General features: G+C 36.2%; 2 protein-coding genes across 4 annotated transcripts; one reads left to right on the top strand and one right to left on the bottom strand.

Annotated features, from left to right (window-relative positions):
• Positions 1-775: 775 nt before the first annotated feature.
• Positions 776-8,879, bottom strand: LOC131544754 (uncharacterized). 3 transcript variants are annotated; one of them, XM_058783187.1, is made up of 10 exons: positions 8,548-8,879; positions 8,180-8,373; positions 7,959-8,100; positions 7,138-7,785; positions 6,894-7,048; positions 6,632-6,751; positions 6,517-6,564; positions 6,326-6,409; positions 6,162-6,227; positions 776-888 (listed from the first exon to the last, which is right to left on the bottom strand). In XM_058783187.1, exons 1-10 carry the CDS (start codon positions 8,603-8,605, stop codon positions 856-858), a joined length of 1,548 nt encoding a protein of 515 aa, XP_058639170.1. In that variant the 5' UTR covers positions 8,606-8,879; the 3' UTR covers positions 776-855. The 3 variants fall into 3 exon arrangements, with proteins under 3 accessions (XP_058639170.1, XP_058639161.1, XP_058639155.1); XM_058783178.1 differs by lacking the exon at positions 776-888 and having other exon boundaries at positions 6,103-6,227; positions 6,894-7,045; XM_058783172.1 differs by lacking the exon at positions 776-888 and having other exon boundaries at positions 6,103-6,227.
• LOC131544768 (carbohydrate sulfotransferase 12-like) lies at positions 8,848-10,510 on the top strand. The gene is made up of 2 exons (XM_058783198.1): positions 8,848-8,865; positions 9,556-10,510. The coding sequence occupies exon 2, from the start codon at positions 9,614-9,616 to the stop codon at positions 10,508-10,510; it is 897 nt and encodes a 298-aa protein (XP_058639181.1). The 5' UTR covers positions 8,848-8,865; positions 9,556-9,613.
• Positions 10,511-27,694: the final 17,184 nt, after the last annotated feature.

Raw genomic sequence — 27,694 nt, forward strand, 5'->3', positions numbered from 1 at the left:
CAGTAGTATGCACCCTTTTTGTAATTTGAATTGCGAGAGGAAATTACATTGTTCTTATTGTTTTTTAAAGGTTTTTTTCTTTTCTTTCAATTGACAAACATGCCAGTGTTATATCTATATAATCCAGTTTTGTAAAATAATCTAATTCCCTTATTTTGCTTTTAGAAAGAAAATATACTCATCAGATGATGAGCCTCATGATACCCCCCACAAAAAAAAGAAAATTAATAGAGAGAAAGCTCCACCAACACCAAAAGTCCCGCCTGCACCAAAAGTCCCAACACCCCTAAAACACATCAAGACAAAAGGTAAAAATACAATAAAACCAGTCAAATGGCTGCTGGACATAAGTGTGTGACTGCTGAGTGTTCTTTTTTTCAGGTCCTGTTGTACGACCTCTGCTTACATCAAGCAAAGCAGTGAACTATTTCAGCAATTGTAAGTTTTAAATTTTGAAAACTGATATTTATGGATGTTTTAAGCACTTTGTGCCATGCTCATGAATGTTCCTTAACCATGGTAAAATCAATGTATTGCACAGTCTCTTATGACTTGCCGGTTTACATCATTCTTTTCTTTTCCCAATTCTATTGCTATTTTAACACTTTGGACATAAATACTATCATTACATTCATAACTTGAGGATTTACATACTAAGCATGATTTAATAATAAACATTTGATTGCTAATTAGAAGCAATAGCACTCTCAAGCTTTAGTAAGGCATTGTGCAGTACAAAATCTTGTTTTGTGAGGCAAACGTAACACATCTACATACCAATTCTTTCAACAGCATTTGTTAATCGCCACCAAAGGGCCATGGAAAAGCCACAGCAGGCCTGTTCTGAGACTTTCCTCAGCTGTCAAGGTAACGTGCTCTACATGAGTACTGTAAACACAATGTAAAAGTTGTAAATTCACAGCATTTATGACAACTCAAAAGGCTGACTCCATGACAGGGTGGGTCAAGTTTCTGATCGCCGAACAGACACCGCTGACATGCAGTTTGTGCACAATTATGCAAGTTGATATTCTGATCATATTTTTATTCCAAATACATTTTACCAATTCCAAATAACAATCAAAAAAACTACTAATAATTTATACAGTAAGTGTTCTATAATTGTTAAGAGCACTGGAAGTAAAAAACGTTTTGTATTCAGGTGTGCAAAAATAAGCATTTTTTCTTTTACGGGTAAAATTGGCCAAAAAAGAGATTTAAATCACAAATGAAAGTAAAAAAAAAATAAATTAAATGCCCAGGAGAAGGATGCAACACTATAGCAATTGCAAAATTGAGGTGTGACCATTGGACAAGAAATACTCATTAGTGTAGCAGGGTCACAAAAAACAGGTTGAGAAGAAAAGATATTAACTGCATAAGACTTTAGTAATTAAGGTGAAGGATTAAGTTTGAAGCCATCAGGAGCTTTAGCCTCCAGTGCCAGCACAAGTACAATGTGTCAGTCTTTGCTAAGGTAAAGTCCTAAAAAATGACCCCTAAATAAGATGAAACACAAGCTGAAGTGTTGTAAAACACATTAAGACCGATTTTTAAAAGGCTTTATAAACATAGGTTGAGACTGGCTCTTGAGGGACCACCACCACATCCTCTGTTTGAAGAACTTGTCTCCATAATTAATTGTAAACAATGTTATAACATTTGCCTTGCCGTTTGGACTCTGATTGCACCCCATTGGATTCTAGCCCGTGTTCCCTGGATTATCTCTCTGCCTTGCCCACTGGATACTGTTGCCGATCGTCGACCTTTGCTTGCCCTAGGATTACTCTTTGTCTTGTCTCTGCCATACCTGTTTGCCATTGTTTCGACCCTGCCTGTACGACCACGTCTCTGCCTAATAAAAACTTGCACATGGATCCGCACGTCTCACGTCTCGTCAGGCCCGTTACAGAATACTCGGCCTCACAAGGATCCAGCAACTTCTCAGACGGACATTGGTCAGATATGGACACAAATAGACAATTGTTTGCCCTTAAACAAGGCCCACGTTCATTGGAGACCCATATTAGGGAATTTTTAGTTTTCGCTCATTATTCCGATTTACCAGACATAGTCTTAATTGAGATTTTTTGTGATGGCATTAATCCGCCTCTGCGATCTCAGCTCAGACGCGAGGGCCCGCGTTCATCACTGAGTTGTTTCTTGGATTATGCTCTGTGGTCTGTTGGTTCAGAGCATGAGCACAAAATGGCGGCCACAACAACACCCCGTCATGTCATTGCTGCTATTCATGAGCCAAGTCAAGTCAAAGTTGATGTCAGAGAATCAAATCAAGTCACAGTTGGTCGTCATCAATCGAGTCATGTCTCAGCTGCTCATCCAGAGTCACAGCAGCACGTCACAGCTGCTCGTCCAGAGTCACAGCAGCACGTCTCAGCTGCTCGTCCAGAGTCACAGCAGCACGTCTCAGCTGCTCGTCCAGAGTCATAGCAGCACGTCTCAGCTGCTCGTCCAGAGTCACAGCAGCACCTCCAGAGGTGGCGGCAACCGCTGCAGAACCTCCGGAGGTGTCAGTGGTATCCACTCACCAACTCTCATCTTGCCCTGCCACGGCCACAGAGGCCGTCCTTGATTCCTCGTCCTGTCCTGTTTCGGCCAAGGAGGCCGTCCCTGAACTCTCGTCCTGCCCTGTCACGGCTGTGGAGGCCGTCTGTGAATCCTCTGCCTGTCCTGTCGCAGCCAGAAGGGCTGTCCCTGAACTCACGTTCTGTCCTGTCACGGCTATGGAGGCCGTCAGTGAACTCTCGTTCTGTCCTGTCACGGCTAAGGAGGCCGTCAATGAACTCTCGTTCTATCCTGTCACTGCTATGGAGACTAATTATAAACTTCCTATGTTCCCTACCTCAGTCCTTGTGTCTGTGCATGTTCTGTCTCCTCCTTGTGTCTCCATTCTCCCTAGTTCCCAGGCTCTGCTGTGGGTTCCTGATCCGTCGTGGTGGTCTTCGGGTCCGTCTGCTCCGCTCTGGTCTTCTGCTCCACCTGTTCCACCCGCTCCGCTGTGGTGGTCCACTATCTGGCTCTGGTGGTCTTCTGCGCCGCCCTGGTGGGCTCGTGCTCTATCTGTGCCGCCGTGGTGGTCTGCTGTCGGGCTCTGGTGGTCTTCTGCACCGCCGTGGAGATCTTTGGGTCCACCCTGGTGGGCTCAAGTCCCGCCTGCTCCGCCCTGGTGGGCTCAAGTCCCGCCTGCTCCGCCCTGGCTTCCTGCTCTGCCGGCAAGTGCAGCATTGTAGTTATATGACCCATTCATACATAGGTGTAAACTGCAACCCGCTCTTGATAGTGGGACAAAGTAGCACTTTTATTTTAATTTAATTTTTATAGATTTTTTTTTTTTGTATTGTATTGTTGTTTTTGCGATCATTCAAACTGTTTATTTCATTTAAAAATGTGCTTGCAGTTTTTATACTAAACTTTTGTTAATAATTATAACTCACTATTTTTATTCAGTGCTTCAGATTCCTTCTAACTGTAAAAATGTAATGTAAAACATAAATGTTATATATATATATATATATATATATATATATATATATATATATATATATATAATTTATAAAACAAAGCGTCATGTAAGAGCTCAGTAGAACAGGACAGACCCTCCGCTTGCCACTGGTGCACCGACGGAGGCCCAGCCGCGGCAAACCACTGGTGGCGTGCCACCCAAAAAACGCGGCAGCGGCAGCGTTTTTAGATTGGTCGGCTCGCCGATGGTGTGCCGACGGTGGTCCGACCGTATTAAGCCGCTGAATTTGTGCCGCCCAAAAAACGCTGGTGGACCGCCATTGTTTGCTGGGATTTTGTTATCTGGGATAAGACCCGGAGAAAGTCTGCATTTTTATTGGCATATTAAAATGAATCTTAAAATAGTCATAGTGTAACTATAACGCTGTAAAATAAAACGATATACAATTAGGCTATATGAAAATAATATCTGTAATAGTATGAAATGTTTTAATAAGTTATGACATTTGTTTGTAATGTTATATTTATTGTTCATTGGCCGCTGCTTATGCTGAGACTATGCGGTCAGTTAAGCAAGAACGCAGCACATCGAAATTCTCACAAAGATGCGTTCTGTGTTCTCGCGTCCTTCCGAGTTCAGTAGCCCCTCACTGCAGAACACAAGATCCAGGGGCGGAGCTTATTCTAGATCCAGGGGGCGGAGTTGGATCCAGGTCCAGGGGTGGAGCTGGATCTCTTCCCACAGCATTTTGATTGGACACACGGCAGATCACGTCATACTTACTCGCGTTGCGTATGCGGAAACTATCGTTTCAGCATTGAGTCGTAAATAAAGTTATTCTTGTGACGAAAAACAAACTTGCTAAAAACAATAAAAATAAATCTAACTCTTTAAATGCTTAGTTACAAACACTGTAGTTTGCACAATGTGGAAATGGGCAGTAATCAAGTATTTTAATACTTTCATTTAGAGAAACGTTTGTATTCATTTCAAAACATTATAACTACCTAAATACAAATGTAGTTTCTTGTTACATGTCAGAATAAAAATAAGTGTATTCTTTGATTGGGTGATTCTATAACCCTCTCAGTAGTCCACTTCGACTTCAAATTAATAAGTAGGCACATCTGCTTTTATTGGAGTGATATTAAATTGTCTACTTGAAGTAGAAAATGTGTGCTTTCCACCACTGATTATGCACATTAATATAAAACTGCATGTGACTAAAGTATAGCAGCACTGTCAGGTTGTCTTCTGAAATTTTGTATTTATAAATTACTTCACAAGGGCATCTGACATTTTACATAATCTCACTTAAATGCATGCAAAATGCATTACCAACACAATGAAATAGAAAAAATAAAAATAAAAATAACTTAATTATATAACTTAAAACAGACATGAAATTTATTTTAAAAACATTTGCTTTACATGCTCATTTGTAGTTACTTTAAGGTTTATATTATGGTTATAATTTGTATGTCCAAAACTCTAATTTATCACCAAAAAAAAATAAAATAAATATATTTTACAAAAATCAAGATTTAATATATTTGGTCAAAATCCCATGTTATAAAAAGATGAAGTGCTATACAGGCTATTTAAGACGATATTGGCTGACTACATGGCAATGATGAGCTAAAATGCAAAATTTGCCCTCTCCCTCACCATTCCCACATCTCCGACCTCAAATACATAAAATATTACCGTTTTTAGACAGTTTTTGTAAAAAGTAAAGAAAATATTATGCAAAACTTATTGAAAAAAAACAGTTCTTTATTTAACCTTGTAAAACTTCTTAAAAGTTGAAAACAGTTTTAAACGTACAATCCACCTCTATAGGTCTGGTTCTGACAACCTACTAATTGGATTTCAGTAGCAAGTTTGACATGTACTGTGTGTTGTCTACCATCACAGAGGGAAAACATACACATGCAGAAAGCAAACAATAAAAATGAAAAGAAAAAAGCTCAGAGATGGTCTTCACTTCCACATACATCCTGATTCATCTTCTACATGCCATTCTTTCATTGGCTGACTAGGCCTACACCCAATCTTTATATAACCTGCCTAGTGCGAACTACTGATTTTCAACAGATTTGGGTGTAGAAGGAATTTCAAAATGGAATGTGAGAATGGCCACATTTCTAAATAAACCAGTCTCAGTCTTTATGATAGAGATAGTGTTGGATCTTTTAAGCAATGACCATCACATCAGCAAACATTAAAAGTACACAAACAGCAGTTAATACCTCCAAAAATTTAGCATTTAACAATGGACGACAAAGAACAGTCCTAAACCTCACAAAGAACAGGGGACAAAGAACAGTCCCAAACCTTGTACTGAACAGAGGACAAAGAACAGTCCCTAAATATTAGAAGAAAACCTGAACATGGACACATAATATGCCTGCCCAAAACCACAAGGGTCAGATGAATCAAGGATGTACATCCTTTTAAGATTGGGCTTCATGACCTGTGAATATATGTAAATCAATCACATGTTGACAAACCAGTGCATTGGTCTTGTATATTCCACATTGGAATATACAAACCTACGGCTTATTCACTCCTCTGAGAGGACCCAAAAAAAAAAAAAAAAAAAACCTGCACCACGTCTGTTTTCAACACCTATTTAAAATGCTAAAAGATGACACAACTGACAGTCAAAACTTACACACAGGTGCCAGTGTCCAGGTGTCCATATCGGAAATAATATGCAGTCTTTAAGTGCTGCATCTGCCTGTTGGTGAGCAAATTACACAGATCAAAGTTGATGTGTGAAGAGTACAAACATCTCTATTACTTCATATGATTGCATTTTGAGGAACAATCACTTACTGGTAGCGATTCAAAAGGGTCTACGCAATGAGGTGGACTCCAACATGCCAATACATAGGAATCCACAGCAAGGACATCTGATCCCTAATATTAGATGAAAATGATTAAGTATATCTATATCAAAAGCATGACTTTCAGAACAACCTATGCATTCACATAAGGTTTTACATGTAAACAAAAACATAATATACCTTCTGTCCAGCTAGGTGGCATATCAATGAAAGACAGCAGTTTGCAACCTAGCAAAAGAACAACATTAATCTTACAAATCTTAAACAGTAATGGCACCATATAAATGATACTTACTGTTGCCTCTAGTTGGCAGCTGGTTCCCAAGCCAACACAGTCTGCTCTTCTTAAGACTGTTGTGCCAACAGAACCAATGACTTCATCCTGTGGCTTTGTGCAATCCAACACATAGTCATGCTGGAAAATGAAAAATGCATATCAGCACTCTCCACAACTCCCCCAAACCCCCCAATTGATAGTAATGTCGTGGAGCAAAAACAAGTGTTGTGAAATCATGACAATCAATAGGTCCATTGAATACTGTCAAAAGGGCATTTACCAAAGTCTTCGGGCATTCCCAGCGCCTGAAGTCTTTTATTTCCCTTTCTGCACACATCAGCCTAGCCACGGATGCTGGTGTCCCATCTGAAGCGGTCGGTGCTAGTGTCCCATCTGAAGCTGTGGCTGCTGGTGTCCCATCTGAAGCTGTGGCTTCTGTAATATAAAAATGTAATATAACCAACATGGCATGACTGGCATAAAGATGTATAAAGAAATTGTAGATGAAAATGAACTTGAGTTACCCATTATTATTTGGCCATTTTCATCTAAATGCAACTGGGCATTCTGTGGTACAATCTTTCTGATGCCATCTTCCATCTTCTTATTTCGTTTTGTGTTATAATGCTGCAGTATATTTCGCATCAAGAAAATGTGTCCAGATGGAGTGAGTGTGTTGAGGAAGTAATTGTTTTTTCTCATGTCAGAAAAAAGCTGTTCAGCACATTGACTGTTCACCCAGCCTGCCAATTCTGGGACTATCTGAATTTTACGCAGTGCATCTCGAGCGTCTTTTGTGTTCTTTTCATGAAACAGATCATAAAGTGCATAATGTTCAGCTGAACCTGTAACAGGGTGACAGTCTGGGTCCACGTTGTCCTTCTTTTCCTTCAACCAAAGGTGGTTTACTTTCAGCTTACCCTCAACGGCCAGCTTGATATTTTCTGGAGTGGGCTCTTTTAGTCGTCCCTCATAAGGTCTGAAAGGGACACGTTCTGGCTCCCTTAGGTTAGTGTGTGTGGCTAAGCCCCTTGCAAAGTCATAGATATTGATATTTGGGAAATGTTTAAAAGACAAAAGACAATCTGCATAGTCACGTGGAGACTCTGCCCGAATAAGGAACTTCAGCGAATACACAACTCCACAGGGGCATGTGATGACTGCCCAGCCCCCTAAAGAGAAAATAAATATGTATGTTATGGTAATAAATATATATCATTCTAAGCTGTCTTTAACAAAACTATACTGAAAGCAGTACTCTTGAAAAATCAAATCAGTTTCATACTGCGTTGAACAACACCATTCACATGACATGGAGTAAAATATTTCTCAAAATTAATCCTACCTGAAGCCCCCCACACCTTCTGGAAGACCTTGTCATAAGATGACCGGTTTCTCATCTCCTGTCTAAGTCTTAAAACAAGATCCATTTTGGAGCCTGATGGGTCTAGACCACACTGCTTGCAAAGGCTTCGCACCACATCCACCTGCACATACAAGGTTGCAATAAAAAAAAAAAATCCAAAAGATTGATTTGTTTGTGTAAAAACAAAACAACAAAATAACCTTAAGATTGGTAAGCACTTCTTCTAGCCTCTCTTCAGTAACTTCAAGTTCAGCATCTTCAGTAGCTGGTCTTGGGGCGTGCATCTTGGCATACTCCGTGTTTAAAACTGTATCTTCTTTTCTGGTGTTGGGACCTATCCAAGGAGCCCAGTAGTTGTATGATGGTGACACCAGAAAAGGATTTTGACAAGCACCTGAAAAAAAGTACATTGTCAATAAGTAAAACAGTGAAACCTTCAAAATACATACACATTTGGTTAGTACCTTCATTTTCTCAATTTAGTGTAATGCAATTATTGTAAAATAATTGTAATTGTAGTATGCATTATGCAACTTGTCTAACTGACATAAACAAAATAACTCCTTACTGTCCAACAGGCCCTGGCAAACTATTTCGGCAGTTACGGATGCCCAGAAGTCTTTCATATTGACTCGACCATCATACTCAGGTGGTGGAGCAGGAATGTCACTCACTGAAAAAAAATTCGTTCTTCAAAGGAAGCTTGGCAAGTCTCCACGAGAACACAAGTCCTTTCTCTGCGTTCTTGGAATTGAGAAACAGCCTCTGGCTCGCACAGAAAACTCACACAAGTGCAGCATTCCATCAATCAAATAAAAACGCGCCACGAACACGTCGCCTTCTACTTTTGTGGTCCGAAAAAGGAAGAAGTGCATACAACACCAGGGTAAGGAGACAGGCTACTATTGAGGGTGAGTGAATATGGTTAATTTTAAAAATTTTAATTAGTAACATCTAACACGCACGCTATGGTGTGTTGTTTATGCTGTAACAGCGATAATTTATGCTTATATCACTTTGAAGATATCTGTTCAACAATATTACAATGTCTTATGCAATGTTTTAGGCTTTGATAATACGATGATACTATTTAATAAGCGTTTTAGCAAAGCAAGAAATACTTAACATAAGTTGCTTTCAAACCAATCCAACAAGTTTATAGTCATATAATTTAAAAAAAAGGTAGTCTGGCAAGGCAGAGTGTTACGTTCATGTAGTGTGTGAGTTTAGATATGTAACTTAAAGTAGTCCCGCACTTCTAATGGAAGACATAAATCCAGACTTTTCATGTGGAACATTCTGAAATGGACAGTACGGCGAACGAGAAAGTGGGTGAATGATGGATCATATTTTGTGGTGGTAGATTGTGAATTCTGACTCAATCATACATGTCTTTATTTTTGTGTTTTCGCCCAGAATTCTCAACTTGATTGATTCCTAAGACAACAATGTTTAGTATTCGGTTTATTTTAAGGAACTGGTATAGACTCCTGGCGAAAATGCAGCGGCAGCTCAAGTGTTTCTTTCTTTTGGGAACAGTATTGATTACATTCTTCATAATTTGCTGGGATTACAGGACAGAGAGGACTTTTTACCTGCAAACGGCTTCATCACCAGATCTCACACATCTCAAAATGCGCCAAGAACATCGAAGGCATATTTTAAGAGAACTTTGCTCAGCCAGCAGCAGCCTGAATTTTACGGAGAAATTAATCACATTTGACCAGATTCCAAACAAAGCCCTGGACCACCTCATTGTGGATGATCGCCATGGTGTTATTTACTGTTTTGTACCAAAGGTAGCCTGTACCAACTGGAAACGAGTCATGATTGTGCTCAGCCAGAACCTGAAGGCACCTGATAGAGCACCGTATCTGGATCCTCTTGACATACCATACAAGATAGTCCATAATTCTACTGTGCATAAGACGTTTAACAAGTTTTGGATGCGTTTTGGACGTTACTCACGTCCTTTGATGCATCACAAACTGAAGAATTACACAAAGTTCCTTTTTGTACGTGATCCTTTTGTACGACTTATTTCTGCTTTTCGGGACAAGTTTGTTAAGCCAAATGAGTATTTCTACAGCCTGTATGGCTCCACAATGCTTCAACGTTATGCTAATATCTCAAAGCCCCCTGACTCTGTTCAAGAAGCCTTCGCCGCAGGTATCAGATTTTCCTTTACTCACTTTATTAAGTACCTGTTAGATCCACAAACTGAGGAGGAGAAGCCATTTAATGAGCATTGGCGGCAGATGTACAGACTCTGCCATCCGTGCCAAATTGAGTATGACTTTGTAGGCAAACTGGAAACACTTGATGAGGATACAGAACATTTGTTGAAGATTCTTGGGCTGGATAATTACATTCACTTTCCCCCAGGGTACGAGAACCGGACAGCAGTAGACTGGGAGCGTGAGTGGTTTGCAAACATTTCAGTAGCTGACAGGAGAAAACTGTACCATCTTTATGAAACAGACTTTAAATTATTTGAATATGACAAACCTGAGACACTTCTGGATGAGTGATTACATATTACTGTCTTAATGTTTTTCTGCTTTTGGATTACCTCAAGGCCACGTGCAAATATACTGTAGGTGTGTGTGTGTTGCTGTTTATCCAGTAAAGTTGGTCTAATCTTAACCTACATTTTTAACAGATAATCTTCAGACCACACCTGACTAAGATAGGGATTCTTCAAATTCACAAGCTTCGACCAAACAGGCAGGTTGAGGTGTCTTACAATGTTTGTGTCAGTTATTAAAACTTTGTAGGTTCTGTCATTCTGCAATGCTACAAAAGCAGTTTGTTTACATACTTACTTAATTTTATTGTATTTTAATTTCAGACTCCTTTTTTTTGCGATCCTAACCTATTCCTGACCCTTTTAACCCTTTTTTTTACATAATTGTTTTTTGGTTCACTTTTCCTTTTTCTAGTTGATCAAGTCAAACAACTGTTAAAAACTCACAATGTTGTAACATTTTTCCCCCTCTGTATATGAACTGATGTACAGTTATTAGATATTGGGTATATGGATTAGGCTTAAAGCCTGTTTGCTGATTTTTAAAGCATTAATGATACATTTTATGATTTTTTTTTTCTTTACATTTCAAGTCAAATGGACTTATACTTATTACTTCCCCCATAGTTCATAATTAATTAAATGCAATTAAAGCTTTTCAATGTTTAATGTTCTTTTTCTTTCAAAAGCTGGTTTGATGAAAAAGGTGTGAAATGCTCTAAGACTTTTCCTCTAAGATCCCAGGGCTTTCATGAATACCAAATAACTCCCAGTGTCTACAATTTCCTGTTGATAATCACAAATTACAAATGAACTATAGGAAATAATCAATGGAGTCAAAGGCCAATTCAGGTTTATAAAACATGTTAAATGACAACCCATTCTCACACCCAACTCGTCACATATTGAAGCTTGGTCAGGAGCACTTGGCGTCGCTTTTTGACGCTCAAGGTATCCCTTAGCGTCATTTTTCGAATTGCAGGGTCCTCCGTTGCTTTAAACAGGAAACCCTTAGCGTCAATATGCCGACGCCAAAATGGGAATTTTATCGTCATAATTAAATTATATATTGGGTAATAACATTGCCATTATTGCATATATGTTGGGGTGTGATTTTTCAATGTAAACAGCCACAACAGTTTTATTTATATTACAATATTTACACATTTGTGAGCACATAACCCAACCCCTGCCCCTAAACCTACCATTTGTCAATAAAACACAAGATATAACAGGCAGATACAACTACCGTCATAATTTATTTAAAAAATATGAATATTCCAAGTCTTCCGAGGCAAAACATTTGATTTGTGAGAGAAATAAACGCGATTGCCGTCTCCGTCCGCCGTTAAGCTCAGCCTGTGTGCTGCAGTCTGTGAGCGAATTCAAAAAATGCCGCCAGAAGAAGCCTTACGTCAGCCTTGGTTGTGAAATACTATTGGTCCTTGTGTGTCTCGTGACCGATTGCGTCATGCTGTTCTGACAGGCTATTGGCTCTTCTCTCGTGACCAATTGCGTCATGCTACGGGACTGGAGTATCTTTTGAATGAGATGCGAGCGCGTTAACAAGAGCGGGATCATTTTCAGCGATTAAAACCTTGTTTTGCTCTCTTCTTCTCACAAAGACTTCGTATGGCTTCAGAAGACTTGGAATGCAACATGACTTGTTTGTAATGCTTTTATACTGCTTGTTTATGGTCAGTTTTTGCAATAAATACCTGTGACTGCACTTATATTTGCCTGTTACGTGTTTTATGTTGTTCAGAAGTGGGTAGGTTTAGGGTAGGGGTGGGGTTAGGTGCTCCAATAAAAGTATAAATGTATATAAAATGATTTATAATTTTTTTACAAATGCATGCAAACCATTAAACTAAGACAAACAACTGAAAACAACGGAGGATAACGTGTTGTCATTTTCCATAAGCGTCTTGACCTGACGCATAAAGCAAGTAACTGAAAGCAATGGAGATCCTATTTTGTCATGACGCCTAGGGGCACCTTTGGCGTCTTCATAGTGACGCGAAAGGAGTTTGACCATGCTTCAGTTTTTGACGCCTTGGGAGTGAGAATGGGTTGTAAATGATGAGTTTAAGAGCTAGTCGTATATATGTGCATTCAGAAAGCATTCAGTACTGTTCTCAAGGTAGCAAATACAATGTTGTCGATAGGTAAACAAAGATTTGTACGTGTCACACCCTAAAGCTACATACAGTCTTCCTCCTGGGGCCAGATTCATGAAATTCTTACATAAATTTTTGTCAGCGCCAATAATGGGCAGTGCGCCAACATATAGAGCCATTGTGCTTCCCGAGTTCGAGCCCGGCTCGTGGACCTTTCCCAATCCCATCCCCCGCTCTCTCCCACTTTCCCACAATCTGGCTTTGCTGCAGTTGGAATTGAACTGCTGGTTTCGTCTGGCCAGAGGAGAACTGCCCCTCGACTGAGCCTGGTTTCTCCCAAGGTTTTTTTCTCCATTCTGTCACCGATGCAGTTTTGGTTCCTTGCCGCTGTTGCCTCTGGCTTGCTTAGTTGGGGACACTTAATTATCAGCAATATCGTCGACTTGATTGCACAGATACTATTTAAACTGAACTGAGCTGGACGATGACATCATTGAATTCAATAATGAAATGCCTTTAACTGAAAATTGAGTGTTTAATCTTGTCATTTTACATTATTGACACTATTTTGATATTGGAAAGTTGCTTTGACACTATCTGTATTGTTAAAAGCGCTATATAAATAAAGGTGACTTGACTTCGCTTTCTGTCTAATAACTGCCCTATCATAATAAAGCAAAATAAATAAAAATAAATAAATACATAAGTAAATCTTTTAAAAAAACTACAAACATAAATTATTTTGCAGTTCTTGAACATTTCTCGAATACATGGTTTAGAACATCTTAATTTTTTTGATGAGTAAAATGACAGGCTTGTTGTCTGATTGTATATTTTATTACTTGTGATAATGTCTTGTCTAATACAATCCAAAACATTATGGTATAGGCTAAATCTTAATATACTGTAGGCTATTTGTCCATCTATCAACCTATCAAGCAACTCATGATCATTTTTGTACGTAAAATGTGTGAGATGTGATGATTTATGATATCAGCTGTCAAAGGACAATTTACTTGCAATTATAATGTAGCTAGCATGGCCGTAGCCAGGGTTTGAAAATTAGTGAGGTTACATACACTAACACTTCAAAAGAGACAGAGATGTACATGTTTGTGAAAGATGTTTTTTTTTCTGTTTTGGAGGGATGAACACTGTTAAATTATACCGTATTTATTGCATCATAATTTGTTAATATTTTACTATGTTTGGGGTGGATAATTTTATCAGTTGTTCATTAATATCTTCATTTGTAAGTCGCTTTGGATAAAAACTCTGCTAAATGACTAAATGTTAATGTAATGTAATCATGCAACAATAGATATTACTGTGATAGTTTTCATTAATAATCATTGCTATATAGTTGATAACTTTGTCTAGTACTTTCATTCTGTAACCTAGTTGTTATACAGATCTGTGAATTGTTTTGGCAGCGTTGATAACGTTTCTGACAGATAATATCATGATATATACAGTATATATATATATATATATATATATATTTGCATTTCCCTTACCGAATGTGCTATCCTGTCAGCAATATCCTGTCCATGAGTTTTTTTGATTACTATCAGTTCAAGTGCAGACGATGCAATATTGCCAGATATTGCTATAAAAACAGATTAAAACCGAAAAATAAATTAAAATATAAACTGAAATTCTTTCACATCTTTTGCAAATAAGATAAGATAAAGATATTGTTGACACTAAACTGCAAGTCCAAAAAAGATTATAATAGCTGGTTCACTGTAAAAAGTGATAAGTTGACTTAACTTAAATTTTTTAGGAAACCCGTTGCCTTAAAATTATTAAGTAATAAAAAAAAAAAAAAAAAAAAACTTGACAATTCACTTAACTTATTTTTCTAAATTATTATTTACTTAATAACTTTAAGGCAACGGGTTTCCTCAATTTATTTAAGTTAATTCAACATCACTTTTTACAGTGTTCTGGCAACAGGGATGCTGCACCCGCGCCCTCACTCACAACTCTCTCAAGACTCGTTCACTCCGCCAGCGGACGCTAAACATGATTCTTGCTGTCTAAACTGAATTACATGCAGAGATTCAAACGAGGAGTTTAAAACAGCAAATTAGTCATTCAGATAACAAATTTTATTCATATTTATTTATATTTATAGGGAACGAATGTGTATCATGGATGTATTGTCTCTTAAAGTGACCGTGCCAAATTTACTAGCTGCTGTCGTTGTCCTTAATGTTAATCGAAGAAATTAAATGAGAAAAAATTACTCAATGCTTTTTACTGAATTATGTTCTTGTTTTAACAAGAATTAATCTGTATTTAATTTATACAGTGAAGACTATGGAATTATGTTTTACATTTGATCATTCGGTTTCTGTACCTGGACACCTACAAACTTGAAATAACTTAAACATTGTTTAATTTGTATCTTTGTTCTATTTATTTATTTATATTAACACAATTTCAAACGAGGCCCACGGGTACAACCTGCACAAACGTAAACGTCAGCTACGACCCTGCTATAATGATATGATAACTGAACATGTTCATATTATTGCTGCGGATAGAAAGAGGATATTTAGGAGTTATTCATGGTATGTTGAAAGTAATTTGTTAATGCTTGCTTTCTAATGCGGCGTCTATGGGAGGGATGGAAAATTTGACATCATTCTCTCTTCTGATTGCCGTTAGCAGTCTCTCTCAAATTTTTTTTTTCCTTTTTTTGAAAGTCGTGAAAACACTATAGTGGAGTTTTTCTTCTGATATTTGCAAATGGGAATGCAAAAAATATATTTGTGGTACTCTCCCATTACTGCTCTCGAAGTTTATCCAACTATGACGACTTCTGCTGCTGAGAAACCTGGAAATGTGAAAAAGGTCTTTTGAGTATACATATTGAAAACACAAACCAACACGTTCAAGTTTATCCAGTTTGCTCAGGAATTTAAATTTAGGCAGCTTTTACAACCAGATGCTGGACAATGTTGTTGCATCTTCTTCTTGTTCAAAGACTGTTCACTCCTAAAGCCTTCTACACACTGCACACTGCAGATCACACTGTGCAACATGGATCTAATAAACTTGGGTACAACATGCTTGTAGACTGTCTGATGATGACACCTATTGACTCGTACACTACGATGCATGTTTCTATGGAAGAATAAAACATCACAAAAACAGCATGATGAATCACACTTTTAGCAATTGGAGTTTTTATGTGTGCTGAAAAAAAAGTGGAAGGGATAAGAGCTTGAGGTAAGCAGTTTTATGTTTTAGCGCCATCACGTTGATTTCATGTTGCATTTTTATTGGCTGGTCAGTAAATGTGGGTTGTTTACTATGCAATGATCATGCTGAATTTCTGACACTGTCAGAAAACTATCGTTTATCATTAGTCGCAAGACTGTGACAACAGCCGTCTTTGAACCTCTTTCATTGTACGACACAGAACCACTGATTAGGAGCCACGATCACAGAAATCCCCACAATTGTTTCAGAATGCCAATCTTTCATCTGGGACAGCCGAAAATTGTGCGATGTGTCTCGGGCTTTAGGAGTATTACCGCCACCTACTGTATAGCTTATTCACATGGATGATGAATCTGCATTGCTGTTTTTTTTAAAGAATATAATGCACCACCCACCCCAGATTATCATAGCAACTTCTACCTATATCTGGCTGTACATGTGCATTTGTTGTCGCCGTAAAGCAGTCCGCCTTTTTCGTGGTATTTTGTACCTTTGCACCCAACCCACTTGTACTCTGAGAAGGCCTGAACAGACGTTTGGGGAAAGCATGGGAAAGAAACACAAGCCATTTACCTCAGCGGACCATTAGAATGATTTAAAAAAAAAAAAACATCTCTCCTTTACCATCTCTCTCTCTCTCTCTCTCTCTCTCTCACACACACTCTCACACACACAGACACAGACACACGTTTGCTTAGCTATCTTAATGGTACATTACACAGGTTCCTATTGTTTTTATCTACAGATAATTATACATTTTTATATGTATATTATACAATTATACAACACTAACCCATCAAAGAAAACTTTACATCTTACAAAATAAATAAATAATTAATGTGTTTTATAAGTAATTTACTCATGGTTTTCAATAAAATGCCCCATGCAAAGTCAAAATGTTCATGCTCCTCTCTGAGAGGATGCTTGGCCCCACACAAGTACACAGACACACATTCAGTCGTCTCGAGTCTATACTCTTCTTTGAAATGAAAATAAATGAATAAATTATGCAATCACACACGATATAAAACAAAGCAAAACATCGACACTAGTTTTATGTAACAAAAATTTTGTAATGAGGAACCAGCAACGTCGAAATAAGTAAAGGGTGAAAAAATAAATATTTTAACAGGCAAACGGTAAGGGCTATTGGGGTCCTCGACATGTCCGGACGTGTCATGTTTGAAGACCATAAACATTATTTTTCAATGTTTTATTTCCATAGACATATTTAAATTCAATTCACGGTTGTTTGTATAACTTTTTCACAAAACAAATTGTTGCAAAGCAGTTTCACAGAAAAGTATACATCAATATCTACATCATATTTACAAACTTTTATATTCATATTTACATTATATTAATGAATTTTATACTGCATCACCCCCCTAAACCTCCCCATCACAGTGAACTTTCTGCATTTTATATTTTCATAGACATAATTTAATATAATGTAAAAAGCTGCTATGATCGTGGGGACAAATATTTGGAGTATTACTGCACATCGGGTTTGTGTCCCCTAAACCTGCCCATCACAGTAAACTGTCTACATTTCTTTTGTTTTTAATATTTTATATAATATTATACTAAACATCATTTAGTATAATTCAAAAAGCTGTTATGCACAGTTCAAACATTTGAAGGATTACTACGCATTTGGTTTGTGGGGAAACTCCATAGACTTGATTATTTTTTTATGCTATCTTAATTATGAAATTTCATCATAAATTTGCAAAACACAAGCATGTACATTCATGATGCTAACATATTATTGAAACTCAGTTTGTGCTGAATACACTATAATCAGACTTTAACCATTAATATATTTTTAAGATACTGAAAAACACAAATGTCAAAACTTCTTCGGTGCTCCAGCGATTATATGTAGCATACAGTATAAAAATAAACATTTCAAGCTAAAAAGAGACTCGGGTAACAAACTTGTTTTTTTTTTTTATTATTAAGTAACAATCATGTTTCAGCAAAGCAAACCATTTATCACACATTTTAAACAAGTATTTTAGTTTTTTCAGTAACCACACATAAATGCTGTTTTTCTTAAAAACACAAACATGTACGTTCATGCTGCTGGCATACTATTATAGACCAGTTTGTGCTGAATACAGTATAATCAGACTTTAGCCATTAATATGCTTTTAAGATTCTGAAAAACACCAATGGTAATACATATATAATTATATATGACAGCATGTTACAAAGGCAATTTATTCATTATACTTTTAAAACACATATTCAGCATTTATGTAAGTTTATTGAAACTTATAAAACACATTATCTTCATTTAAAGATGTTAATAAATAAGTCTGATTATATGTAACATACTATATAAAAATAAACATTTACAAGTCTTAGGCGATAATAAAATGTCTTACATTTTTTCTGTGAACAATGATGTCCATTCTGTGAATTAAAGATTTCCAAAATAAAATAAAAAAGTTGTAAACAATATTAAATATAAACTAAACTCCCAGCTCCTCTTTGGGGAATCTCCAATGTGAAACCGAGGGTCTGCTTCAGACCCTGACAGACAAGGGAGGGTGAGGGCCGAGTTACAGACCAAATGATCTGAGATGTTAGTCTGCTAACCTTTTTTTCTAATAGAGAGTTTCCCTACTTCAGCTGATGTCCGGTGATTCTTATCTCAACTAAAAAATAATTTATTTCTCATCAATCACTTTAGTTTCTTAAAGTTTCTTATTTTAAACATAATCTTCAAAGTTTAATCCCCTCACACACTTAATAAAACATGTTGTCAAAGTCTTTATGTATGTTTAAAAATAAAACTAGAAAATATCTCATTTGTTTTAAATGAATGCGAAGGTGCTTGTGTTTGTTATGGGGTAGATTCAGATATTCAGTGTAAGTCTCACGTCAGTCGCGGAGCTGGTAATTCCTCATTTAAGTAAAATTTTATATTTATTTTATTTCAAAGCATATTCCTCTCTGACATATCACTGAATATCTGACATCCTGTGGGAGCTAAGCTCTATTTTGGTGCTTATTGTTGTATATGATTGTACTTTTCTGAACCGACCTCTATCAGCGTGATACATATCTGGGTGAAACATAGCCTTTGTTGAAAATATAATAGATGTAGACAGACCACATGTTGATGTAACCGCTGTCTGCTGGTCTTTGAAGTGTGAGTTTATGACTTCACCAGGAATCTACCCCATAACGTTCTGGTCATTTAAACCATTTGTTTAAACAACAGGGCAAAAGACCGCTAATACAACATATGCTTTTGTTGTTAAGACTGCATATTAATAGTGGTAATACTGTTAAGTTTTAATGGTTCACAAGTCTCTTAAATCTATATCATTTATTTATTTATTTATTACTTTTCTTATTTTTACAAAGATTCAATTCCTAGTAAATACAAGGCCAAACATGATATTACAAAATAAATCATGTTGACAAAGGTTTTTAAAAATAGGGAATGCCAACTCCAAACAGATCCACACACACACACACACACACACACCATTCTGGAAGGTCAGCAGTTCAGGTTTATTTCACCCCAAAATCAAGTATTGTGCATTTGTATAAGACTGTTTTAAAGCATAAACTTCCTTTAAAGCTTGAATAAAAGGTTACCAAATATAGTTTCATACCCGTTGTGTTCTAACAAAGTCATTAATCGGTTCTCTTTGTTTTATACGATTTACTTTTATTACTTCTATGAAGGTTCACGATACTTTTATAGTTGTACTTTTTAAAATACAACTAAACCAGATAAAAGATTATTCTTTTTTAAAAACTACATTTAAAAGTGTTTGATCTTAAAATTATTTACTCCTATTTTCTAAGGTCCAATAGATGAACCTTCTTAACCGAACAAAAAAAACATATTTTACATTCATTCATCATATTTTATTCAATATTTTTGCACGAGTATCGTGGCTTCATGTTCTTTTTTTAAGGGCTTGTCTAATACTTTAGATGCACAGAATGTGGATTTTTCACCATCCAACACGAATTTAAAGAGTTGTATCAGCTTGTTTCACCTGTTTATTACCATTTCTTAGGTTATTATTATTTTTGACTCACATGTAGAATAATTATGGAAACCTCATTGTCCATTCTTTCCCCCTATACAGACCCCAAAGATAATATCCAAACAAGTTCTATGGGGGCACAGCTGTAAATTCCTAGAGGTCTAGTTTCTCAGAAAGTGTACACATGATTTAAGAAAAGGGTCATAATGCATACAGAATACAGAAAACCTCCTCTCGATCTACTGTGACTCTCATTTTACTTAGGGTTAGTGTTATGGATGACGCTGTTCACATTTTGTTTGTTGGACTGTATATGCCTTTAGGTGAGGCCTTCTCTCTCTCTAAGAGCAGTCAGCATTCAGTGTTTATAGAAATAAATGAAATTAAGAAAAATTTGACTTGAGAGCGTTTGACTAAGTCGGCATTACTTTTTAGGACAATTATCCATCTCCATATCCGTAGGATGATAAGTCTTGCTGATTTACACATACAACTCAAACATATCTCACCATCAAGCTCAAAGCTGCACATTCAGTAAAGTCAGAGGTTGTACACGCTCTTGAAAAGGTTACAGACATAAAATATAAAGGAATTTTGTGAGAACAAAAACCTTATGTATCTCAAGAGACCAAACCACTAAGAAAATTGCCATATGAATACAGACAATTCCGCTCGTGGGCATTTGTGTATATTTTTGTACACGTTGAATTATAAATGACTTTTTTCTTTAAGCACTAGATTTAGACCTCTTGTTCAAGATGGCTGATGAAGATATTCACATTTTACTTGTCATACCAACGACTCGTTTCTTTCAAAGTTTCTGTTTGCTATTAAATATTAGGCCTATGCGTACTACCCTTCAGTCATAAGCATAAGCATCTGCTTCTTGCTAAAATTTTTCTGTTTTGTCCACTTTTGGCAGATTTGGTAGAGGGACATTTGGTAGATATTATTAAATGTTTAAAATTGTTTATAATGTGGTTACAAAATAACACTAAGAATCAAAAATGCACAGGCCTGGTATAGGCTCTGCACACAGTTAAAAAAAACGAATTCTTCAAATCAATTTTATTTTGACAACAGTTAATAATAATAATAATCAATCAATTTAAAGTGCATGATGTGCAAATCAAATTACAACGTAGTGCAAGAGATATACATGTTTTGTCATGACATCTGCAAGCAAGTTCGAAAAAGCAGCTCAGCAGAGGTTTTTCACTGCAGTGCTGAGAACTTTGATGTTAATGTTCTTCCTTGAGGTGTCTTCATCCACCCCGATGCTTCACATCTTGGTGCAAGTCCAGATGGAAAAGTGGACCCAAATGAAAAACCTCCCTATGGCCTGGTAGAAATGCCCTAATGTGAAAGCCATTGGTTAGGCATCACAAATTGTGTTTGTTGGGGGCCAAGCGAAAAAAAAAAAAAAAAAAAAATTAATAATAATAATAATAATAATAATAATAATACACACCTACCACTGGCATGCCCAGGGTCTGCTGATGGTCACTGGCATATAGCATGGGGATTCTCTTATGAAATAGGCTAAGGGTGACTATATGAAACTTCTCTAAAAGGCACTACCTTCTCTTGTTTGCATAGCAAGTTTAGGAGTTGTCTGATGTTACTGAGTGTTAAGAAAATGTGGTTGATGTTGCTGGGTAATAAAGAGGAGGAGGATGATGTAACTGGATGAGGAGGAGGATGTTACAGCAGGTATGTAGATGAGGATGATGTTACTAACTGGCTATCCAGCAAAGCTTGAGAGATGTTGAGGCTTCACACCAGTTCTTCCAGCTGCTTTATTTTTTCCAAAGCCTCATGAAGAGCACCTAATTAAAGAGAACAAAGTAATAAAACATTTTAATAGTTTGTGCTAACCATGTTGTGAAAAAACTTTAATATTAATTCTTTTTAAATAACTTAAATCACGACTAACATTTCTTCCTTTCCAGGTTTAACATTAATTCTTGTGTTCTGAGTTAACATTGGAATATGACAAGTCTAGACAGTCAGTCTAAAAATAATAATCTCATAACTGAAGTAATCATAAGACTACATTTAACTTGGTGAATCACTATTACAGGTTTATGCAGATATAAGACATCATAGAACATCACAGTTAGAAGTGGATCCATGCACTTAGTTGGGAACCACTGATCTTAGCCACAGAGAGCAGTATAATGAGGGGCAGACATAAGAAAAAAAAATTTTTATGCATAAAAAATGTTTTTATGCATAGTTAATAATACATTATTAGGCTACTTTGACCATCATAATCTAGGTGACAATCTAGATATTTCATGATATAGTTAATGCGTTTGAGAATGTTTTGAATAACAACCCCCCCTCAAAAATAATGTGTGCATGACGCCCCTGGGCTATACCTGTGTATTATTTGGGGGAAATAAAAAATATATAAAAATCTCTCAAGCACAACATGCTATCCTGCACGCCTTATGTCTTAGCGCTTAAGGTAGGCTTGGATTGAAGCAATTTTTCACATTACGATGCAACACAACCAACCCCACTGCTGAGGTGCCGTAGTATCACTGTTTATCCAGTGGATGGAGCTTCATGCCCACCAATCTGAGCACAGTGGAAAACAGTCATTAAACTCCCATTCACCCACCCATGAGGTCTTACCTATCCAGAAATGTTATTTAGGTTCATTGAGATATTATTATAGTTTTATTACAGTTTTTATTCTGTTTTAATTTTATAATTTATTTTATGTATTCATTTGATTTATTCATTCATTTTTTATTTTACAACATCAAGGTAAACTAAATTAAAATAAGAAATATCTGAAATAAAAAGTTAAACTTTTATATATTTAATTTTAGTTAACATTTATTTTAAGTAACTATTTATTTATATACATTTAAATTAAAATTATATTGATGCAACTTAATTTCATGCCAGGTGTTTCTAATTATCACCAGATGTTAAATAACAAACAAACTGTTAATATTTTTCTATAAGTCTGTGGCTCAATAAAATGATTAGAATATCAATACAGTCAGAGGTACATTAGAGTGGAATGGAGTATTTTATCTGTTCGTTCACTGCTTTATTACATTTTAGACAAGAGCTTGGCTAATGAAAATGCTTTCAGGCTAATTAGCATGTATGAGTGCTTTTTATGAACCTTTTTATGAACCATTCTGCATGTGATTCTCTCACTCCGTCTGTGAGTTAGTGTGCGCTCATGTGAACACATGTGTGAAATGCACCACGTAAATATGCTTTTTAACAGCTCCTGGTCACACACAACTCCAGTGACCACAACAAATACATTTTTAAAAAATGCCTTTCATATTAATGTGCTCCTCTCTTGTTGTCAAGCCTTAACGACATTTTCATCATGTTCTTCCCATCACTGTACTGTATGACTGATGACTGCACAAACACGCTTTCACTTATGATTTGCAGGTCAAATCACAGCTTGGTGTGACCCAAGGGTAACCTACAGCATGGCATGATTATAGCTCTTGCAATGTGAAGGTGCAAAGTGCATCAGTTTGTAACAACTTTCTAGAAAGACAGTGTTAAAAAACAGCTCTTTCCTGAATCTGATCATTTGCACATTGCAATGCAACTAGACAAGCAGAGCAATGAAAGCTAGAAATAAATAAAGATTGATTGTCATTTTTATTCAAATTCATATCAAAATGTTTATTAAGGACTTTCAAGGACTTTTCAATAGATCTATACTGTGGCAAACAAAATCCACCATTTGCTCTCCATTTAAAGGGATAAATCACCTCAACATTAAAATTCTGTCATTGTTTACTCCTCCTGGCTTTTCAAATAACTTACTTTCTTCTGTGGAACACAAAACAAGACTTTTTGATAAGTGTTGTGCAAGACAAAGGTAGGACAAACTAGAAGGATGTTAAACAAAATGGGTCAAAAGTCTGTTTTAAAAGGGGAGTAATGATGCTAAATGCAAATAAAAATTAAAATCCATCATTAAATTTTTTTTTTTTATTATTATTATTTTTAAATTGTATTTCAAACCATCACTTCTGGCCATAATACAAGTCCATAATACATAATAATGTTTTCTCTAGAGAAAAAAGTTCATCCATGTTATCTTCTCACATCAAGATTAAGAGACCTATTTCTTTAAAGCTGTTTTGGACAGTGTTTACTTCTAAATGGTGCTTGATCTGTGCACATTTCTCTCCTAATTCTGACAAAATGACCTTTTCACTGGAGAAACCAATATTAAGGATAGAAGACATGTATTTTAGCAGTGGTTTTCAGAATAAAAATGTCTTGATGGTATTATTTATTACAAACATGCAGCTTTTCTCTTCACAAGATGTTAATTGATTGACTGGAGTCATGTGGATTATTTGCTGATTATTGTGATGTTTTTATCATTCTGACAGCACCCATTCATTGACCCATTGTAAGTGATGTAATGCTAAATTTCTCCAAATCTGTTCAGATGAAGAAACAAACGTGGTCTTGTGGCCTGAGGATGAGTAAATGTCAGCAAATTTAAATTTTGGGGTGAACTGTTCCTTTAAACAAAACCTGTGCTGTAGTACTGTGAATCACCATGGAAATTTCACTAATGCATTATGATGTAGAGGGAAATAAATATTTTAGGAAACACAAGATCTGCTTGTTTTCAAAGATGCATTGTTCATGCAAGCATATATGTCTTTTTTATGCAGTGCTGCATGTAGTTTAAGAGCATAATGTTAGGTGATGTTCAGGCAGCTCGGAGGACTCATGCAGGCGAGATATTTGCGCTCTAGGTGGGTGCTTGAGCTCAAATCACAGCAAGGTGCTGTTTCATTTACAGTCACCCTTTCTATCTTTCTTTCTTTCTTTCTTTCTGCTTCTGTGAACTCTGTCACACACCTGTTTGTGCTCGACTGCTTATGTATGCATGCACACAATTGAGATTACAGAAATGTATCAGTATTATCAGGCATTGTTGTGATACATGTGTTAGATAATTTATCCATGGCATAAGCTTATTACAGTGACACAATAGCTGGAGCAACTATACTGCAATAAGTAAGCAAGTAAATAAATAAAGTCAGGCAGTATTTTTCTTGTTTTCCACCAATATTATCGAAAAATTTCTTGTTACTGTTTTTAATATTTATCTTGTTTTATATAATTAGCTTCTCTTTTGTTGTGCCATTTTGTAAAATAATAACATTTATTATAATTGTTGATGTTAAGAATTAGTTTTATTTATTTTTGCATTGTAAATGTGTTGCTCAAGGGCACAATGGTAATTGGTGCTTGAAACATTCAAACAGACTTTTAATTTTGTTGCTCGTTTGTCCACATAATTGTATTTAAACATGTTTTCAGCAAGACATCCTGTCCTCCATTTTAAAATGAATAATTACAGACTACGATGAACCTCTAATAAACATTAAAGCATCAGTGTATTCAGGGGTTTCAGCGTTCATTTGCCCATCTCTGTCTCTGTGTATCACCAAAGATCTCATTCTACACACTTGGAAAAAGCGAATGGGCTGATTAAGAAACGCAATTACAGAAAGTAAATAACTTCCCAAGATCACATGTGAGTTTACTCTAAAAATGAGACTGGAGGTTGGGACACACACACCTAGACACGAAGATACACACACCCGAGGGAACCCCGTTGCTCCCTACCCCCATAATTACCACTCGCTCTGTTTGTCTGCGATAAACCCAATAGGAAGCAGATTTTGGGTGAAAAATAAGAAATCAAGAATTCCACTTTGCATTAAAGACTAATTATATTCAGTTTACTATGCTTGGGGGTTAGTGGAAGGTTGCGAAATTGATATGTATGTGCGTGTGTGTTTATATCTGTATTTGCATGCACGCTGCCTTGCATACTTACACAGGATTCTACCTTTCCCGTTCTGATTAGTTTTTTAACCTGATGTCTAGCAAATCACACCTTGGTTGTAAAGCAGATTTTGGAATAATTTTCATCATCATTTCATTAACATTCTGGTGTGTGCAAACAAACAGACAGGAAGTTAATTGATGTTTTTGTGCAAGCCACTGATGATCCAGGCCCAAACTTGATAGCAAATTGTGTGAGTCTTGAGTATTTGAGAGTCTCTGGTTGCATGTATACTTGAATAACATCCAATTTTTATGTTTACCATGATTAGCTAGTGAGTTGAGCTCTATAATCTAGTTGTTAAATAAGCCTATAATACCTCAAGATTTCTCCTAACGACTCTGAATTTGATATGCGCTATTCAGTTGCCCAGTATTTATAATTTATATAGGTTTGAGGTTATAGCAACAATACTTAAGTTTGGCATATTAACTTTTTATGCCATCAAATCGTCCACACACTCAAGCTCTAAATACTCCTTATCTTTGCTTGCTTTGTGTTGGCCATAAGAAATTCTGTGAGTTGTTACCTGCCCTAAATCATTATATTAGTGAGCTGTTGACCAGAGAAGCCTATAGAAGCCTTTTCTTCCACATAATGCTTTGGATAATCAGAATTATGAGATATTAATTCATAACCCTTACGAAAAAGAAGTTTAATCAAGTGTGCTATTAGTATACTTCTTTTAAACTATAAACAGGAAAGTATACTTTCAGTCTACTTTTATGTACTTCTCAGAAATATACTTAAAATTACATTTAAGTATACTTGAGTTATACTTAGAAAAAGTCTAAATATATTTGAGCTATACTCCTAGAATCTATGTTTTCATTGTAATATGGTAGGGGGCGCTAGTACACATCTTCTGTACAGAATGTCCAAAAAACACAAGTGAAGAAGAAACCGAAACAACAGATGCTTCCACGTGATCATCAGACATAAAACAGCATCAAACTGTGTAACGTTATGGAATAAAATGTCACCAATGAAGAGGTAATAATGACTGTCAAGCTTTGGGGTGTTGATCGACTACATTTTGATTATCGTTCTGAATCCAATTCATAGTCTTTTTTCAGCTTTTTGTTCAAAATGTTGTTTATATTTCTTTATTTTTTAGTGTTTAAAAAAGAATGCATGAAGGTAGAATAAATTGTTTTTGTTTACAAGCAGATACCCTGCTCTTCCTTTTGATGTTTTGTATGTTCAGATATTCATATAACAAAATATATACAAATTAATAAATAGGGACATAGTAGTATACTTAAAGTATGATGTAAAGTTCACTTAAAGAAAACTTACGAGTATACTTGCAGAATAAACTACTAAACTAGTAGTTTACTGAGACTATACTTCAAAGTGTACAAAACTGCAACTACAAGTATTTAATCAGTAAACTATCAGTATACCTATAAGTTCACTTTTTGTTTAGTTGCAGTACAAGCTAAAAACTTTGATGTAAACTAGTTGTGTACTCAAAGTTTACTACTGTTATACTTAAAGTATACTTAAAAGTAGGCCAATTTAGTCCCAAGGAGTACTGAAATAGTACACTTACAAATATACTACTAGTACACTGATATTTGTATACTTACTACATAAATTATACTTAAAAATATACTTGAACTTTACTTAAGTATACTTAATAAAATAAACTTGAAATATACTACTTTTTGGTAAGGGAATTGTAGTGTAAATGTTGCCATAGTCCTTTAAGGTTGGTGTTATACGTCAGACATGTCTTTAGCAAAACTAATCAAAAGCCTGGTGAGTTGTATGTTTTCACACTCAAAATACTCAAAAAAAATAAAATGCAGCTTTGGACCTTTAAATGACAAACTGATATGTGAATGCATCGTTTGCGGGATTGAAAGTGACAGTGTGTGGAAACATCTGCTCCATGAGAAAAATCTCATGCTGGACTCCGCAGTTAATATATGCTT

This window comes from Onychostoma macrolepis, chromosome 01 (assembly GCF_012432095.1).
Source record: "Onychostoma macrolepis isolate SWU-2019 chromosome 01, ASM1243209v1, whole genome shotgun sequence".
NCBI lineage: Eukaryota > Metazoa > Chordata > Actinopteri > Cypriniformes > Cyprinidae > Onychostoma > Onychostoma macrolepis.

Bases quoted from the DNA above. Each gene is read 5' to 3' on its own strand.
- LOC131544768 (XM_058783198.1), top strand. From the start codon at position 9,614: ATGCGCCAAGAACATCGAAGGCATATTTTAAGAGAACTTTGCTCAGCC.
- LOC131544754 (XM_058783172.1), bottom strand. From the start codon at position 8,605: ATGAAAGACTTCTGGGCATCCGTAACTGCCGAAATAGTTTGCCAGGGC. The intron at 8,101-8,179 runs GTTATTTTGTTG...TTGTATGTGCAG, and splicing joins AAGTGCTTACCAATCTTAAG to GTGGATGTGGTGCGAAGCCT. The intron at 6,228-6,325 runs GTAAGTGATTGT...GCTCACCAACAG, and splicing joins ACCCTTTTGAATCGCTACCA to GCAGATGCAGCACTTAAAGA.